General features: G+C 47.0%; 1 protein-coding gene across 13 annotated transcripts in view; it reads right to left on the bottom strand.

The window, feature by feature from the left end:
• Positions 1 to 20,628, bottom strand: part of nav3 (neuron navigator 3) — a 245,240-nt gene that overhangs the window by 156,280 nt on the left and 68,332 nt on the right. For all 13 annotated transcript variants that reach the window (XM_042317404.1, XM_042317398.1, XM_042317393.1 and 10 more), the window contains exons 2-3: positions 10,555 to 10,672; positions 9,443 to 9,495 (exon numbers count right to left, since the gene is read on the bottom strand). In XM_042317404.1, the coding sequence (XP_042173338.1) occupies positions 9,443 to 9,495; positions 10,555 to 10,672 (171 nt within the window). The remainder of the gene's footprint in view (positions 1 to 9,442; positions 9,496 to 10,554; positions 10,673 to 20,628) is intronic.

Raw genomic sequence — 20,628 nt, 5'->3', positions numbered from 1 at the left:
CACGGCTCAGAACAACACAGAATACCTTGCGTGGTACTTCACCACGGCTCAGAACAACACAGAATACAGAACAACACAGAATACCTTGCGTGGCTCAGAACTTCACCACGGCTCAGAACAACACAGAATACCTTGCGTTGGTGCTTCACCACGGCTCAGAACAACACAGAATACCTTGCGTGTGGTACTTCACCACGGCTCAGAACAACACAGAATACCTTGTGTTGGTACTTCACCACGGATCAGAACAACACAGAATACCTTGCGTTGGTATCAGAACAACACAGAATACCTTGCGTTGGTACTTCACCACGGCTCAGAACAACACAGAATACCTTGCGTTGGTACTTCACCACGGCTCAGAACAACACAGAATACCTTGCGTTGGTGCTTCACCACGGCTCAGAACAACACAGAATACCTTGCGTTGGTGCTTCACCACGGATCAGAACAACACAGAATACCTTGCGTTGGTGCTTCACCACGGCTCAGAACAACACAGATTCTTCATTCTCATTTTACCCTCAGAGAAGCCATGCCACCTGTACTGCCACTAACTCATGCTAAGAGTGCTTCAAAAGCTGGCAGGGACCCATGTAAGCTTTTTAACTTTCCAAACCTGTTCCATTGAGTTTGAACACTGTCAGAACAGAAGGGTGAACACAGTACACCCGGCTGTGGTGGTGATGGGCCATAAATTCCTGTGGGCCCTTGTCTAATGAGTGTAATGAGCAAGCCGATGATTTAGGCTAGAACGTCACATAACTGAGATGTTTTACAGCATGATGGTGCTTTAATCACTGTAGTCGGGCCTGGGCTTTGAACTCCACATGTTAACAGGCCGACTTAGGCCTCCTCTCGCTCTGAAACTAAAAACAGCTGAGGGAAACAGAGAGGTTTTAGGGGGGGAAGAAACTTGACCAAGACCATTTATTTGTTTGGTCTTGATGTATTTGGCTCTTTTAATTTTAAGGGGAGGGGTTTCTGGTTTAAAGAGGCAATCTGCCATCGAAACAACAACAAGGCAGCCCCCCTGCCTCTGTTTTGGTAAAAAGCTGAGGGATAGGCCTGGAGAAATGTAACCACTCTCAAATTGACAGACAGAGCTATGGATGCAAGGTCTGATCAAATAAATCACAATTATATTGTTACGCATGTTTTGAGACTTACAGTGTTTGTTTACATTTACAATGTTTACAAACACTGGAATAAAACAAGCTTATATGTTGGGTTCTGATGGGGTCCGACAGTTGAAAGACGGTCATGAGGAATTTAGTTATTAATAGTTTTTCAAGAATCAATAGTTATTCCTATTGATTCTTGAAGAATATATCTCATTCATGTAGAAGTCCAAAAATGGATGAAGCAAACTACAGGTGGCCCCTTTAAGGCTTTTTGTGACGTATGTTACAGCAAAGGTGAGGCAGTTGGTGCTTTCACTCTCTGCTGCCTGCCGCTTCTGAAACCAACCTGAAAGGAAGTGGCTCATGCCCTCCCCCAACGACAAACCATCGTTCTCCATTAACGTTCCCCCTCTTTTTCTTTCTCTCTCGTATCCCTCCATCACCTCAGCAGTCGGCTCTAGAGGGGGTTGACATGCTGCCTTTTCCATTGATCCCCAACCCCCTTCAGAGCAGGCCCATCACCCTCCATGCATCCAAAGTGGGAGACAGCTGATAAGCCATGAATAAAAATTGAGTCTCTCAAGCGGTCTACTGCCATTGATAGGCACGGCTGACACAAACAACTGACACAAACGACTGACACAAACGACTGACACAAACGACTGACACAAACGACTGGCACATTACAGCAGAGGGGGGTTCTATACCACATCATCCCAGGGTAATCAAATCCACTGTAAGGAGCCGGCTCCAATCTAATATCAGTCAAGCTCCGGATAGTGTGTGTGTGAGGGTTAATCTAATATCAGTCAAGCTCCAGATAGTGGGTGTGTGAGGATAAATGTGGTTATTGCATATTTTAGTTACTCAATACAGATTTTGGGTGACAGTCCTAATCATCTCCACTGACTGGTTCTTTCATACGGCTGTCAGATAGGTCAGGTTTTACACAAACCTTTGAAACTTGGGAAATATACAGTCTCTCTCCTATGTTAATGCACTTGTGTTTTACTTGATTTCCCCTGTTCCTCAGTGTGAAGAGGACTTCATTAATAGTCATGTATTTCGCAGCTTTAGCAGAGAGGGCAAGCTTCTTATTGGGGCTGGTCCTACATTGAATTGTCTTGCTGTATGTTTTCAAATGAAAACTTTATTCCACCATTGTATTAATTCCACCATTGTATTAATTCCACCATTGTATTAATTCCACCATTGTATTAATTCCACCATTGTATTAATTCCACCATTGTATTAATTCCACCATTGTATTAATTCCACCATTGTATTAATTCCACCATTGTATTAATTCCACCATTGTATTCATTTTCTTGAAGATGAATACAGAAACACAGGGAACTCTGGTCTGCAAAAATACAAACCTGTTCAAAAATACACAAATAGAATAGCCAAGAGGATTTTTTTTCAGACATTAAAATTCATTCAGCATTAGTATAATCCGTCAACCAGTAGCATCCACAGCTTGGTAGCTAAGAATTCACCACTACCACTATGACTTCATCATACGTGAGCCCAGCAGTGCAAGAATGCGGGCGGACGTTGCTGTCGACAGGCTACAATGGGAGCTCTGTCTATCGTGTCTGAGGCTCTTCACAGAGGAGACCAGCAGGGTGAAGCGTTGGCATCTGAAAATGTCCGTCTACATAACCTGCTGACCAGTCAAGTAGCAAGGTGAGAAATGCCGCAGCTCGCACCGTTTCCTGCCACCGACAACCTCACACGACCCCCAATACCTACCGAGACAAACTAGAAACTGTGGGTGCATCCCAAATAGCATCTCTATTACATAAATAGTGCACTACGTTTGACCAGGGTGCCATTTAGGATGAATCCCATGTCTCTGCTCCAGGGCTGAGATTCTAGACTTTATAGGAAAGGACATTGTGACGATCCTCAACAATTGATTGAAGCGGTGACACTACCCCTATCACATTGAAGGTGATTGAGAGGGTGGCTGTGTGGAGACAGTTAAAGGCAGAATGGAACGATAATAAAAGTCGCAAGAAAAAGTGAAGGGTCTTTTTCAGAGCTGAAATCTCTTGGAGCGTAAATGGACTGTCCATAAAAAAAGTATTTTTGGAAGTGTACCATATTTATGGAGAACACGAGGGAAAGAGAGATGGAGGAAAAAAGGGCAGAGAGAGAAAGAGAGAGCGACTGAGACAGATGGAGGCGGTCAGGAACTTCAGCTTTGTGAAGGAGAGAACAGAGATAGATCAAAGGTTAGCAATCCCCTGGCAGAACCTTTTAAACAGGTCAGCTGTTTCCCCTTTTAACAGGACATCCGTCGAGCCTCTTTTTTTATAATGAGAGATTAAAAGGGTCCATGTGGGGTAGAACTGACATAACAGGCCTGTAGGTGTTCCCTCGTCAGTTCTAGAATAGTCTACAGTGTAGACACATGAAAGGGTTGCCCCCACCCCAAAAAAATGTCCTCCCATGGCCTTCATGCAGGAAGAATGGAAATTGGATGAGGGTTTGGAGCAAATCCATGGCAATGAGCAATGAGATAGAAACTCGAACAGAGATGCACAGCTTCAATCCTCCACAGACCAGCTGATTTTCATTCATTTAACTAGGCACATATTTCTACCTGGGAGAGGTGCGTGAGCTGCCAATGGATAACATTCATCAAGTAAGTGGGAGAGAGAAAGGAAAATCAGCAGGACTGTAGAATACGACGGCCAGAGTTGTGACTAGAGAATGATTCTATCCAACTGCATTTATAGACGGTGAAAACACTGTTCCAACTATCCAGCTGCTCACGGCAACTTCAGGTCAATGATCTATTCCAGGGGAATTCAACTCTTACCCTACGAGGTCCAGGGTACTGCTGGTTTTTCTGGTCAACCTGATAATGAATTGCACCCAGCTGGGCTCCCAGGTCTACATCAGTCTCTGGTAAGAGGGGAACAATAACAACAGGTAGTGGAACTGGCTTTGAGGTCCAGATGTGAATGAGAGGGATATATGACATCATAGTGACACCCAGGGACACTCCCCAGCCTCGCGTCATGAACCGTCATATGTCACATCCTTACCAGACCAACTGATCCTCATCTCATAAGAATAGGCTTGACAGCTGGAGCTGGCAAATCCAATAACCAACCGGTGCAATAAAACAGGGCAGATGTTGAACAGTGTAGCCACAAAGGAACTCACGCCTACACTTCACCCCAGGTATACATGATCCATCTAAGAGTGCTAATACCAGACTGTATTAACACTGACAGTGTCGGGCGACCGAGGTTAATGGGATGGACGCATGCTGCGTGTCCCTCATCCGTCCGTCTTGCGCACTGCCAACAGATTGGCCCCAGATGGCGCCGGGCTGCTTCACGAGTCCTTAACCAACACCTAACTCTGTTATACCTTCCATGTGACCATTGGACCATGTGACGGGAGAAGGAACCAAGCAACCTCACTTCAACTGACTAATGCAGCCTGACTCTCTCTCTGAGGGAAAATACTAGGTTCAAGTGCTGCTCGGGGAAAGCTGGCATCACTGCCTCAAGTCTCTGTAAAAATAAAGAGAATCACTTTATTATCCCCACGGGGAAAGTTTGTTTACGGCTCTGTGCATACATTAAAACACATCATCAAGCATAGACGAAGGACATATGGAAACAATTACAGACAACTAATTCAATCATAATATCAATTTTTTACAATTCTTGAGCGATTCTATGATTCATCTGTAAAACTATACATCAGTACAGTGCCAACTACAGAGACACTGGGGCTTCTTAGACTCCAGCGACTTCAGAAGGACAGTGAACTGAGCACACGTCATGTCTGCGTTCCGCTGATGTGCTGCGGTTGACTAGCGACGCCAGAAATGAGCTTTATCTTTCTGCTGAACAGAGCCTTTTACGATCCAGGCTGTCATTCTCTGTCAGACCATCATTTCTTCACCAACGACTAAAGAAGAAGAAGAAAACTGCTCCGTTCAAGGGCCCTGTTTGTGCACATCTAATTCCCCTGGCTACTCCATATACAATTAGAGAAGTGTCGCTGTCAGAAAGCCTTAGATTTAACAGTGGAAGAGAAGCGTGAAACATGCCGTGAGATGAAAGAGACGCTTAAAAGACGCGGAGCTCCGACGTGATGTCTTAATGAACAGCCTGTGAGTTCCTCCCCACATGGCTAACCCAGTGTAAAGAGACATAATCAGACTGTAATCCCTTTACACTGCCTTGTCCTTGAGAGAATCTCAATGGCATTTTCTTGATTCCTCGCATCCTCTCTCCTCGCCTCCTTCTCAAAACCCGTTGGATGAAATGGGCAGAGGAACCTCCCCTCTGACCATCTCATCCAATGGGTTTTGAGGAGACCAACAAAAAAACACCCAGGAGACATGTACTTACTATGACTGAGATATGTGGTTTTCCCACCAAACGATCTTAAGATGAATGCACTAACTGTAAGTGCCTCTGAGCGGCTGCTAAATGACTCAAGTGTAAATGAGAGAGGATGTGCTAGGAAACACATTTGAGATTCTTCTTCTCTTGTTTGGCTCAGCCTGCCTCTGAAGAGAGCTCGTCCAGTCTCCCCACTGAGACAATATTGTACTGCGGGTCAGGATGTGGTCTACAGAAACTCCCAGTCTCAGTTCCCAGCAAACCCAACCCCAAAACACCCCAAGCCGCTTGTTTGGAGAAGGCTTGCTCGGAATTCCAGAATCGACCACCGAGAATGGCATGCCCCTTGGAATCGCTACCATCCCTCACATGTAAAGTATTCAAGGTTTCCTCCCACGTTTTCTCCCCCCTGGTACCCCCAGTTGGCAGGGATGCCCTACTTCTTGCTCTTTCACTAATGGAGAACAAACGTGTTGGGGTCAATTGATGTTCACTACTGGCTAGCTGGCCTTAGATGAGCGTTTAGCCACTTTCCTTTCCAGCCAGATGAATTAGCCGACCTGAGCAGAGTCAGATCAATGGGAGAGAGTCTATTATGCAATTCAGTCGGTGAAGTATAGCTGGAGCAGTGTTGGAGAGAAGTCTGTTCCCCCGACTTCCTCAGGCAATAAGAGATGCTACTCTCCTGCTGAATTATAGTTTATTCTGTGTTGTTCAGCTACACAGCTGCAATCTCCAAAAAGCTCAATGAACAAGACTTAAGGAATGAGTCATTTCTCCGCTCAGTAGCGGTGATATAGATGGACTGACTCACTTTACATTACAGAGCCCTTAGTACAGTGTAATTACTCCAGTTAGTAATGTAATTACTCAGTTTTACACTGTACTTCACCCTGTATCTTAGGGTAAGGGTTGCTGCTGTAGATCCTATGAAACAATGAGTAACTTCACCCTGTGGCTTAGATTAAGGGTTGCTGCTGTAAGTCCTATGAAACAATGAGTAACTACAATATTATTAAATTGTACTTAATAGATTTTACACAGTGATAGCAACACTAACGTAACGTGTTACAGAATTGGACGTTTGCCTAATATGGATATCCATAGTCACTGCAATGCCATGTTAACAGTGTTCAATTTCCTTCACATCTTCACACCAGTTTCCCTCACATCATCCCATCCTGTCAATCGTCCACTACCAAGCTGAATGGTATGTAAGGCCATTCAGGTGCCCCTCACAGCACCTATGCTTCCCATCAACAGTTGAATGCAGGGCTCTCCAACCCTGTTCCTGGAGAGCTACCATCCTGTAGGTTTTAACTCCAACCCTGTTCCTGGAGAGCTACCATCCTGTAGGTTTTCACTCCAACCCTGTTCCTGGAGAGCTACCCTCCTGTAGGTTTTAACTCCAACCCTGTTCCTGGAGAGCTACCATACTGTAGGTTTTAACTCCAACCCTGTTCCTGGAGAGCTACCATCCTGTAGGTTTTAACTCCAACCCTGTTCCTGGAGAGCTACCCTCCTGTAGGTTTTAACTCCAATCCTGTTCCTGGAGAGCTACCCTCCTGTAGGTTTTAACTCCAACCCTGTTCCTGGAGAACTACCATCCTGTAGGTTTTAACTCCAACCCTGTTCCTGGAGAACTACCATCCTGTAGGTTTTAACTCCAACCCTGTTCCTGGAGAACTACCATCCTGTAGGTTTTAACTCCAACCCTGTTCCTGGAGAACTACCCTCCTGTAGGTTTTAACTCCAACCCTGTTCCTGGAGAACTACCATCCTGTAGGTTTTAACTCCAACCCTGTTCCTGGAGAGATACCATCCTGTAGGTTTTAACTTGATCCCTAATCTAGCGCACCTGATTCTAATCATTAGCTGGTTGATACGATTAATTTGGTTAGTTACAGCTGGGGTTGGAGTTAAAACCTATAGGAGGGTATCTCTCCAGGAACAGGGTTGGAGTTAAAACCTACAGGAGGGTAGCTCTCCAGGAACAGGGTTGGAGTTAAAACCTACAGAACGGTTTCTCTCCAGGGTCAAGGTTGGAGTTAAAACCTACAGGAGGGTTTCTCTCCAGGGTCAGGGTTGGAGTTAAAACCTACAGGAGGGTATCTCTCCAGGGTCAGGGTTGGAGTTAAAACCTACAGGAGGGTATCTCTCCAGGGTCAGGGTTGGAGTTAAAACCTACAGGAGGGTATCTCTCCAGGATCAGGGTTGGAGTTAAAACTTACAGGATGGTATCTCTCCAGGAACAGGGTTGGAGTTAAAACCTACAGGATGGTATCTCTCCAGGAACAGGGTTGGAGTTAAAACCTACAGGATGGTATCTCTCCAGGGTCAGGGTTGGAGTTAAAACCTACAGGAGGGTATCTCTTCAGGGTCAAGGTTGAGAACCCTGGTTTAATGACACATATTAGCTCGATCACACAGACAACACCGGAGAGGCACATAGCATCTACTGCCAACCCAGCACAACATACAGTACATGTACACCTACATTCACTAACAAACTGTTCCTAGTCTGCAGCGATAAAACACACTCTGAAAACCTGTATGCCACATCACCTCCAATTATCCTCTGTTACCTCAGTTGTTCCTGAATTGTCCTTTGACCCTCAGTGGCTTGCCATAAATCCACCCAGTTCTGAGGACCAATGTTTTCCTCTCTCCGGAGCTGCTCAGTGCAACACGGCTCCACAAGTGTGTCAGATGTTCCCTCTGCTCATGTCCGCCATATACCCTGAGCCACAAGCAGACGTGTTTCCTCAAAGTCAAGTTCCCTTCCCCACCACAGGGGCTGGCACACCCTCTGAGGCTCATGCTGGATCAATGGGCTTTGAGTGACTGAGACAAAGAGTGCACACACACACACACACAGTCAGGCATGTACACACACACACACACACACACACACACACACACACACACACACACACACACACACACACACACACACACACACACACACACACACACACACACACACACACACACACACACACACACACACACACACACACACACACACACACACACACACACACACACAGGCACCTCCTCCAGCACAAATCCTTTAGGGACAGGGGTGGCTGGCGTCTGGACCTGCATTTCTGTGGGCTTGTAGGGGAGAGCCCTTAGTGACCAGTGTGTCACAGTGGACCAGACCCAGCTCTAGCCACAAACACAGGGCTTTGGCCAAACACCAACCCTGTTGGGTTTACTGTAAGACAGAAGCCTGGTCTGTAATCCCCCCTCAGAATCCATTAAAACTACACTCAGACTACACGGCAATACAGCTAGCTAAGTCGCTTTTAATTACACTAGTGTAAAAGATGCCAAAACAGACGGACAAAGTGAGAGAACCCACTGAATTACAGTAGTTAGATTGAGAGGTAATCGTCAAGCTGTGGGCTGTGTGCAATTAGACGTTATGCATTTAGAGTCACATCATTGAAAGAGTATATTCTTGGCAAAGAGATTTATGCAATTAGGACCATAGCAGTCAGCCTTCTGTGGTCTCTGAATAGTACTGTTAGGTTTCCTGCCAAACAATCAAACATGTTCATGACAGTACCCTGAAAGACCTACAAAACATGTCCTCAAGCATACAGACTCTCAACCAGACCAACCTATCAATACCGTGACAGTACCCTGAAAGACCTACAAAACATGTCCTCAAGCATACAGACTCTCAACCAGACCAACCTATCAATACCGTGACAGTACCCTGAAAGACCTACAAAACATGTCCTCAAGCATACAGACTCTCAACCAGACCAACCTATCAATACCGTGACAGTACCCTGAAAGACCTACAAAACATGTCCTCAAGCATACAGACTCTCAACCAGACCAACCTATCAATACCGTGACAGTAAAAATAAAAGCAGAAATAATACTATCAGCTCCACAAAAAGAAAGGTGAACTAGCAGACTCACCATGTGTGATTGACTCCTGGGGCTGACATTGATGTCCTCCACTTTCTCATTAGCTGGAAGAAGAAGAACAACAACAAAAAAATGAAGTGTGAAACCTTCCCACAAGAAGAAGTGCCTAAACACACAGTGGAGCACCAGTGACCCTTCTGAATTAGGGGACTTCTAGTCTAGTCTAGTGGAGGAGCCCTTACAGAGCTCAGCGACAGGGGGAGCATGGATCTCTCTCTCTCTCTGTGTGTGTGTGTGTGTGTGTGTGTGTGATTCTCTGTATGTGTGTGTGTGTGTGTGTGTGTGTGTGTGTGTGTGTGTGTGTGTGTGTAGGAATGCCCCCTGCCCAACCACGGAGCAGTGAAAGTTTGGGAAAAGAAAAGTCTCTGCTAATTCATCAGCTGCTGCCTGAGTGTTACTGATGCGGGATCTCGGGCCATTGTCTGTTGTGGAGAGCAGGGGTAAAGTTTCAAGACAGCCCAGGAGGTGGGAAAAAGAGAGAGGCAGAGCATCAACACCAGCCTCTCTAGGCTAGCTAAAAGATACACATGGGAGACACATGGTTCAATAGAGCAGGACTAGTTTACAGTCTGTGTGTAGTGGGCTGCCAGGGCTGGAGCTCCTCTCCTGACAGAGACCAGTCGGAAATGAAGATAAAGCCTTTGTGTTCCGTCTAAATGCCTACACCGTTACGTTTTATAGTTGGGTAAATGGAGAGTTTCCCTCAGCCTAACAAGTGAGGTTAAGTCAGGAGTGTGTGTGTGTGTGTGTGTGTGTGTGGGTGTGTTTGTTTGCGTCTGTGCGTGTTGGTTTATATCAGTGCCTGTGTGTGTGTTTGCGTCAGTGCCTGTGTGTGTGTGTTTATAACAGAGCCTGTGTGTGTGTGTGTGTGTGTGTGTTTGTGTCAGCGAGTGTGTGTGTGTGTGTTTGCGTCAGTGCCTGTGTGTGTGTGTTTATAACAGAGCCTGTGTGTGTGTGTGTTCGCGTCAGCGTGTGTGTGTGTGTTGCGTCAGCGAGTGTGTGTGTGTGTGTGTGTTTGCGTCAGCGAGTGTGTGTGTGTGTTTATAACAGAGCCTGTGTGTGTGTGTGTGTTCGCGTCAGCGTGTGTGTGTGTGTTCTCTTACCTATGATCTGGATGATTTCTGCCAGCAGAACTCCGTCAGCAATGTCTATGGTCAGGTCCTTGATGAGTCGAGGGCAGCCAGACTTGGTCAGGTAGTGGTTGGCCCAGTCTGTATAAATCTACAACATAGAGGACAATATGGGGTAAGGGTGGGATCTATAACTGTAGACAAAGAGAAAGGAGAGAGAGAGAGAGAAGAGACCGATGGAGGATGGCAGGAGAGACAGAGAGAGATATACAGAGACAGAGAGAGATATACAGAGAGAGAGAGAGATATACAGAGAGCGAGAGATATACAGAGAGAGAGAAAAGGCAGAGAGAGAGAAGAGAGAGAAAGACCGAGAAAGAAAGAGAGAGAAAGAGAGAGAGAAATAGAGACAGAGAGAGAGAGAAAGAGAGAAATAGAGAGAGAGAGAAGGATAGACAAAGGGAGACAGAAACAGTGAGCGAAAGAGAGAGGGTGAGAGAACAAAAGAGAGAGAGAGAGAGAGCGAAAGAGAGAGAGAGAGAAAGAGAGAGAGGGAGAGAGTGAAAGTTCAACAAGTTGATCTGACTAATTTAAAGATGGGAAGCTTAGTGCTTGGCATTTCCTATTTGAGGTATGAGTCAGGTTTGTTTTAGTACCGCGGTCACTGCTGACCTCGACCACACAGAATAACAAACACAGGCTTCCTTAGTCCTCCTATATCCCAGAATCAGACGGCCCAGTTCCATCTCAACATAAGTAGCACACAGCGCGCCAGTGAGTATTAACCAAACAGTGGATTCCCAATACATCTCTCCAACACAAACACAAATATTTGATCAAAGACAGACGCTTACAACATGAGGATGACTCGCTGGGTTTATGAGCTCACTCTGCAGGACTGGGAAGGAGATCAGATCAGCCTTTTAAAGAAGAGATCCGACCTGCTACTAACGCATCACCAGCGGGACGTTTAACTGCTGTTACTGAAGGTCTTTCAATAGAATCCATAAACCGATTAGGACCAGGACGCTGCCAGTATAGTGGTATCGTGGCTAGGGAACAAAACAGCAAACGGACTTAACTTCTTTAGGAAAACAGCCCTAATGAAACATCATTATGTTGTCATCCAGAATCACATGTATTTATTTATGTGCTATAGCACACAATATTTTACATACAGCAGGTTTTTAAAGGACCAAAGACTGTGGTCTGCTTCATGTTTTCATTTTTGCCATGGAAAAAAACATTGTGATACTGGTATCATCACGCCCTCAAACCAATAGGTTGATTTGTTAGCTATGTACTGTACTGGTGATTGAAACTAACAGCTGCAGAGATTTTGACCAGGTCTGTTAGGGACATTACTTCTGCGGTTTATCCTTGCATTCCTACAACTCTCTTCAGGCAGTCCCCTATCTATCTCGCTGCACACTCATTTTGAGGGGATCATCTTTTCATACTATCTATCTGCCTGCAGGAGGAGGGAACCACAGGGAGGGCAGGATGAACAAAAGTGTCTGCAGCGTTTTCAGAGCAGCGAGGCCGTGCGTTACTCATGGAAATACTCAGAGACAGAAGGGCTCTTCTTCTTCTTCCCTGACAGACTTTATTTCCACTGGGTTCTCTAGGGGGTACTTTGAAAAAGGCGTACCTCAGGGGTCCGTTGTGGAGCCGCTCAAAGATGCCCACGACCATACCAGAGCCTCACTCTCTTCTTGTTATCCTCAGATTAATTCAAAAAAGCGAGGGCTGTTTTTTTCTTCATATCGTACGTGTGTTTGTTTGAGGACTCCACCAGCATGAGGAATTTTCAATGTCAAAATCCGCTTAGAAATGCAAGGGCCTCTGTGGAGGGGTTTTGTCTGTGACTTTCAGTCCACTGGTGGCCTACTAATAACGCCATTGACTGAAACTCAGTTAAAACCACTTCAATATCACCAAAGGGGCGGTTTTAAAAGGAACACTTGATAGAGAGGTTAAAAGATGTACGTATATGCAGATTATACGCACTTCACATCTACCAGCCTATGGTTCCCATTTCCCAGCAACTCCCTCGTAAAAACCAAGCTCCTTATTAGGAAATGATCCCTTTTCCCCCCTCTGCCTCACACATTGCTCCCAATTAACGGTGTTTCTCTCTCTTTCAGGGAACAGGGCACGTATCCTTCAAAGACGCCTTCTTTCAAAGGTTTTGTCTGCTGTGGTTTTGTTCGCCGGTTTCTCTCTGATGAGGGAGGCATTAAAGAGAACCAGGGAGAGGCGGGAAGCACCTTCATTAGACACACACACACACACACACACACACACACACACACACACACACACACACACACTCTCTCTTAAACCAGGTCCCACTAGGCCGCACCACCACTACTGCCTGAGGAGGGGGAACAACCACAGTGTGGAGAAGAGCCTCACATTCCGACACCTCTGGTCACGGAAGCCGCGGGAAATACTATGATGGCCGAGGGATATGGAGAACGGACTGGGTTCATCACATCTCTACTAATTGCTGCGACAGATAATACCAAGTATGCACCGGGGCGGCCAGGGGCCGGGGTTTGGAATGCCAGGGGGGTACAGGAAGTGACAGAAACTTCCTCAAAGGGAGGAGCCTCCAGAGGAGGAAGGTGCTCTTGATCCTCTGCACCTCTGCAGCACATCCCTCCCTCTCTTCCCCCATTCCCAAAAAATAAGAGTGAATCAGGAGAGTGCCGCATTGACACAATCACAGGGAGCGAGGGAGAGAGGGAGAGAGAGTTTCCTCTGCCAGGGATGTCTCTGGTAAAAGGGGAGTGTTCAATCAGCTTTTTGACACGAGTGGAGAGACATGAGGGGAGGTGTGCCTCATCAAGACGGATTCAATTAAATTCACCACAAGCCATTGTTTTGGTGAGAGAGAAACTGACTGCAACCGCATCTGTCAACTGGAGGAAACATTTGGAGTTGTTTGTTAGGGTTTTTCTGTCCAGCCAAACTTGAATTCCCACCGCCCAGCCAAACAAACAACATGCTCAACACTAGAATTAAATGTTGCTTATTCTCTAATGATGTTTGTATAAATTGCCATCACAATCAGAAATGCTGGAATAATTGACAATCTGAAAAGCTTGCGTGGCTCCATGGTGTTAAACTACATTCCACTAGTCCTACGCCACAAAATGGCACCCTATGTGGTATAGTGCACTACTTTTGACCAGACCATATGGGCCTGCTCAAAAGTAGTGCACTAAATAGGGAATATGGTGCCATTTTGGGACACATACTATGAAGTAAATGGGTCTGACAGAAAAGAGAAAACGATTACAAAGCAGTCTCTAAATCAGATAATGTCATGGAGGGAAAAAGTAAGGACACTGTAAGGACACTGGTTCAAGGTGACTCTATACCCCCAGTGCATTCATTACAGCAACGTTAGACAACCCAGCCCGTGTGTGATCTGAACCTACACACAAACCACAACAACAGATTGACAAAGAACCTGCCTAGCCAACTTCTTTATTTCATTTCAAACTCAACGAGGCAGCCAGCCTGAACCTACCCGTGTCTGTGACACTGACGGTGAACATTAACAGCTTCTCATTCACTCTCCTCTTCCCTTTGTCTTCACTGTTGTTTCTATTCATTCGGTCTCTTTAAGCCCTTAAATAGAGACTCACTGTTCAACATTTCCTGCGTCACTGTCTCAGTTTCCCCGACTCATTATTTTATTTTCTTGCTAACAGCTCTGACTTGCAATTCTATTCAGCCAAGCAAACGGTGTCGGGCAACGTCAGAACAAACACTGACTGGCAACGGCATGTCTCACAGAAGCCCTAATCTCAGCCGTGCCACTCTCAACGTTCATAGGGAATAATGACATCAGGACAGGGCACACACACACACACACACACGCACACGCACGCACACACACACACACACACACACACCTCTCGCGCACAAGCCCACACCCCCTTCTCCCTCCATCCAAGGTCCCCGGAGCAGTTACAACAACTATCTATTCTCCAGTGACGTTAGCTACAGAGCTACTGTGAGGCTAGCTACAGAGCTGTCAATGTACCTGTTATGAAGCCATCTCCCTCAGCGTCAGGCTCCTGTACAGATAAACAATCAGCTTTCACGCCAGTGTGAGAGTGCCTTGCGGCGAGCAGACTGCTTTACAGTCGGAGCACAATGCAGTGTCTATGGCTGCGCAGGTACTGCCGGCAACCTGCAGTGGCCCCTTAATACCTCCGGGGGGAGCCAGCCAGCTACCGAGGCGAGACAGAGCCTCAGGGCTTGAGGGACTGAAGCAGTCCTGTCTGTGACTTTATACAGGCCAAGGGTATTCACTGTGCTGTGGAAGTCGAAGCAGTGGTCTTTTATCACTGATATGTGTAGCAGAGAAGGATGGGATGTAACACACGCACTCACAACCACACACACACACACACACACACACACACACACACACACACACACACACACACACACACACACACACACACACACACACACACACACACACACACTAACACCCAGTAGTTCATATGACGACGAGGCCAAACATGACACTGAGGTGTAGTTTTGGCTGCTCCCACAGGTTAGCTAAGGAGGTAAAGCTGTCAGTGTGTGTTACCTATGTGTGTGTTGGCTTCTGGCTGTACCCCTGTCCTTTTACTACAGCTAAACACCTCCCCCCCTCCCTCCCTCCCTCCCTCCCTCCCTGGCTGTTCAATGGGATGGGTCATCCCCCTGGCTGTTCAATGGGATGGGACACCCCCTGGCTGTTCAAAGGGATGGGACACCCCCTGGCTGCTCAAAAGGATTGGACACCCCCTGGCTGTTCAAAAGGATGGGACACCCCCTGGCTGCTCCCACAGGTTAGCTAAGGAGGTAAAGCTGTCAGTGTGTGTTACCTATGTGTGTGTTGGCTTCTGGCTGTACCCCTGTCCTTTTACTACAGCTAAACACCTCCCCTCCCTCCCTCCCTCCCTCCCTCCCTCCCGTCCCTCTCTCCCTCCCTCCCTCCTCCCTCCCCCCTCCCTCCCTCCCTCCTCCCTCCCTCCCCCCCCCCACCTCCCTCCCCACCTCCCTCCCTCCCCACCTCCCTCCTCCCTCCCTGTCTATCTCTCTCTCCTTTCCATCTCTCTCTCTCCCCCTCTCTCTCTCTCCCCCTCTCCCTCCCTCCCCCTACAGGCAGGTCACAGTCATCTAGACACAGACAGAGACAGAGAATTGTCTGGCTAACAGAGAACATGACAAATGTCCCCCTCTCTCGGGGTCTGAGGGTTCTGCTGACATGATCACTGGTGACATGGTGTGAAGGTCGCAGCGACCTCCCAGCCTGAGTCACAAATGGCACCCTATTCCCTATATAGTGCAATATTTTCTATCAGAGGCCTATTGAACCTTATCAAAAGTATTGCACTATAGGGATCCATTTGGGTCTCAGATCTTGCCTCCTTGAACAGAGTGGTACTCAGTGACAAAGCGAAACACAACCGTCTTGATTTGGTTTACTGTTCCCTCTTAAAACAGTTAGTGGCTAATAGCTGGTAGATGTACAGTATACTGTATCTCATCAATACAGTCAAGGGAGTGTATAGTTATTGCAATGGGACTGGGATCAATATCCACATTAGAGTCCACCTATTGGATCTACACTGTATTAGAACATGATTGGATAGTAACCGACTGCTATTAGTGAATCGAGCACCAAGGAGTGACTGACAATGCAGTCTATGGGTAGTCTATGGGTAGTCTATGGGTAGTCCATGGGCAGTCTATGGGTAGTCTATGGGCAGTATATGGGCAGTCTATGGGTAGTCTATGGGCAGTCTATGGGCAGTCTATGGGTAGTCTATGGGTAGTCTATGGGCAGTCTATGGGCAGTCTATGGGCAGTCTATGGGTAGTCTATGGGCAGTCTATGGGTAGTCTATGGGCAGTCTAGGGAAGTCTATGGGCAGTCTATGGGCAGTCTATGGGCAGTCTATGGGCAGTCTATGGGCAGTCAGTCTATCTATGGGTAGTCTATGGGCAGTCTATGGGCAGTCTAGTCTATGGGCAGTCTATGGGCAGTCTATGGGCAGTCTATGGGAAGTCTATGGGCAGTCTATGAGCAGTCTATGGGTAGTCTATGGGAAGTCTATGAGCAGTCTGGGCAGTCTATGGGCAGTCTATGGGCAGGGTCTATGAGCAGTCTATGGGCAGTCTATGAGCAGTCTATGGGCAGTCTATGGGCAGTCTATGGGCAGTCTATGGGTAGTCTATGGGCAGTCTATGGGCAGTCTATGGGCAGTCTATGGGTAGTCTATGGGTAGTCTATGGGCAGTATATTTTTATTTTATTTTTATTTTACCTTTATTTAACTAGGCAAGTCAGTTAAGAACAAATTCTTATTTTCAATGACGGCCTAGGAACAGTGGGTTAACTGCCTGTTCAGGGGCAGAACGACAGATTTGTACCTTGTCAGCTCGGGGATTTGAACTTGAAACCTTCCGGTTACTAGTCCAACGCTCTAACCAACCTCTAACTATGGGAAGTCTATGGGCAGTCTATGGGTAGTCTATGGGCAGTCTATGGGTAGTCTATGGGCAGTCTATGGGTAGTCTATGGGCAGTCTATGGGTAGTCTATGGGCAGTCTATGGGTAGTCTATGGGCAGTCTATGGGTAGTCTATGGGCAGTCTATGGGTAGTCTATGGGCAGTCTATGTCTATGGGTAGTCTATGGGCAGTCTATGGGTAGTCTATGGGCAGTCTATGGGTAGTCTATGGGCAGTCTATGGGTAGTTTATGGGCAGTCTATGGGTAGTCTATGGGCAGTCTATGGGTAGTCTATGGGCAGTCTATGGGTAGTCTATGGGCAGTCTATGGGCAGTCTATGGGCAGTCTATGGGTAGTCTGTGGGCCCTGGTCAATAGGCTGCCATTAGAGACTCAGCATTACTCTCTGAGCCGATTCAGTCAAGGGGCTCTGACCACCCAGTTCTAATACAGGGTAATTGTATTTGAGGATTGATTATATATAGGCATCTCTCTGCAATGTTACCATGAACCCTGGGGACCTGAGCCTCAGGAGTAGTACATGGAGATTGGATGAAGAGAGGTACCGTTTACACTCCCATCAAACATCCAAGCCTGGCAAAGAGACAATTCCTGCATAATTAAGCTCTACATAAAAACTGCATAAACTTGAGAGTGATGAGACCATAAAGTCAATGCTCTGTGATGAACCGTCATCAGAGAGCGTCTGTCAAGAACGGCGGAGTCAGGATTGGGAGCGATCAAGTGATCGACAGAAGAAAAAAACGCCCTGTCAGAAATCCCCCAAGACAGTGAATCCAAGTTGGACGGGGCCAGGAGAGACATCCTTCCCAATGGAAGGCCTTTCCACTGTTAACCTGTATAGACTACTGTTAACCTGTATAGACTACTGTTAACCTTTATAGACTACTGTTAACCTTTATAGACTACTGTTAACCTGTATAGACTACTGTTAACCTGTATAGACTACTGTTAACCTTTATAGACTACTGTTAACCTTTATAGACTACTGTTAACCTGTATAGACTACTGTTAACCTGTATAGACTAATGTTAACCTGTATAGACTACTGTTAACCTTTATAGACTACTGTTAACCTGTATAGACTACTGTTAACCTGTATAGACTACCGTTAACCTGTATAGACTACTGTTAACCTGTATAGACTACTGTTAACCTGTATAGACAACCGTTAACCTGTATAGACTACTGTTAACCTGTATAGACTACTGTTAACCTTTATAGACTACCGTTAACCTGTATAGACTACTGTTAACCTGTATAGACTACTGTTAACCTGTATAGACAACCGTTAACCTGTATAGACTACCGTTAACCTGTATAGACTACCGTTAACCTGTATAGACTACTCCCATGGGCACGAGACATCTTCAAACCCCCATATTCTCAGAGAAACTCTCACTATATTGTCTTCAGAGGAGAGTGGGCCTCCTATTCCACACAATCTGACTATGTAAATGTCCCAAATGACACCCTATTCCCTATATAGTGCACTACTTTTGACCAATGCCCATAGGGCAGCATCTCTCCACAGCAATATATATTTTGGGGCGCATCCTTTGAATAGGTCCATAGTGATGTGAACACCTTCTTAACCACACCAACTTTCAATCATTGCTGAGACTGTGTGTTCCATAAAACTTGGTCAGGCCCCGACTTGGTCGGTTTGAAAATTAATCTGTCCAATCATATCGAGGGGCGGCGGAGTTTGGTTTGTGTTTGATTCTGGCAAATCACAGACACACATTCCTGGTGGATCTAGGGGATTTTCACTTAGACCTGATGAAGCCGTCTCGCCTCTGAAGGTATGTCAGTTGGAATTCCCAGAATGTCATGAACTGTGCTTAACTTATCTGAATCTCTCGCTCCCTCTCCTTCTCCCTCTCAACCCCTCCCTCCCTCCCTCCCTCCCCCTCCCTCCCTCCCTCCCTCCCTCCCTCCCTCCCTCCCTCCCTCCCCCTCCCTCCCTCCCTCCCTCCCTCCCTCCCTCTCCTCTCTTTCTCCCTCTTTCTCCCCCTCCCTCCCTCTTTCCCCTCCCTCCCCTCTCCTTTCTCCATCTTTCTCTCTTTCTCCATCTTTCTCTCTCTTTCTCCATCTCCCTCCTCTCTCTTTCTCCATCTTTCTCTCATCCCTCCCTCTCTCTTTCCCTCCTCCCCCTCCCTCCCTTTTCTCCCTCGCTCTCTCTCTCTCTCCTCTCCCTCCCTCTCTCTCTTCTCCCCTTTCTCCCCCTCCTCCCTCCCTCTTTCTCCCCCTCCCTCTCCCTCTCTCTTTCTCCCTCGCTCTCTCTCTCTCTCCCTCCCTCCCTCTCTCTTTCTCCCCTCCTCCCTCCCTCTTTCTCCCTCCCTCTCCCTCTCTCTTTCTCCCTCTCTGTCTCCATCTTTCTCCCTCTTTCCCCCCCTCCCTCTTTCTCCCTCCCTCTCCCTCTCTCTTTCTCCCTCTCTTTCTCCATCTTTCTCTCTCTTTCTACCTCCCTCTCTCTCTACAAGTAAGGTCTGATCTACACAGCTACTGTAGTGTATTTACCCTTTCCTTGAGGATTTATCTTTGAAACATTCAAGCTTTTATTTAGATCTAATTTGTACAATCATGACTTCGTCAGTCTCAAAATATTTGAATGTGCGGTCAAAAAGAGACACGTAAGCTTTGATTAATATTCCCAAAGTACATATCTGGCACGACAGTCCCTCATTTTGTGAAAACCCTGAGTGGGAGAGAATAAAATAATTGCATGGCGGGATGCAGTTTGGATGAATTCTGTTGTTGGATGCGCTCACGCACGTCAATCAAGGATTCTCTCAGTACTGTAAGCTGACGCATGGATGGACATGGGCCAGTAAGGGGGGCCGAGGGGAGACAAATGGTGGATCACTGCGACCCAAAAAGCATATTTTCCTTATCTAGTGCACCATGGTCCATAAGACTCTGGTCTAAAGTAGTGCACTAGATAGGACATAGGATGCCATTTGGGATGCATGCTGAGAATGACAGCCTCAGATCAGCCAGCAATTAAGCAGCTCGGTCGTGGAGCGATGACAACTCCTGCTGGCGCATCACTTCTCAGCTAGAGTCAGTCAGTCTCTCACTAACGCAACCCCTCCTCATCACACCACCAGTCAGCCAGTCAGTCAGTCAGTCAGCCAGTCAGTCAGTCCAGTCAGCATCAGTCAGCCAACAGCAGTCAGTCAGTCAGTCTCTCTCACTAACGCTACCCCTCCTCATCACACCACCAGTCAGCCAGTCAGTCAGTCAGCCAACCAGTCAGTCAGTCTCTCACTAACGCTACCCCTCCTCATCACACCACCAGTCAGCCAGTCAGTCAGTCCATCACACCACCAGTCAGCAGTCAGTCTCACCAACCAGCAGTCAGTCTCCGCTCCTCATCACACCACCAGTCAGCCAGTCAGTCAGTCAGGCAACCAGTCAGTCAGTCTCTCACTAACGCTACCCCTCCTCATCACACCACCAGTCAGCCAGTCAGTCAGTCAGTCAGTCAGCCAACCAGTCAGTCAGTCTCTCACTAACGCAACCCCTCCTCATCACACTACCAGTCAGCCAGTCA

This window comes from Oncorhynchus tshawytscha, unplaced genomic scaffold (genome assembly GCF_018296145.1).
Source record: "Oncorhynchus tshawytscha isolate Ot180627B unplaced genomic scaffold, Otsh_v2.0 Un_contig_8446_pilon_pilon, whole genome shotgun sequence".
Taxonomy (NCBI): domain Eukaryota; kingdom Metazoa; phylum Chordata; class Actinopteri; order Salmoniformes; family Salmonidae; genus Oncorhynchus; species Oncorhynchus tshawytscha.
The sequence above is the reverse complement of the archived record's forward strand: the minus strand, read 5'-3'. Positions and strand labels throughout refer to the sequence as shown.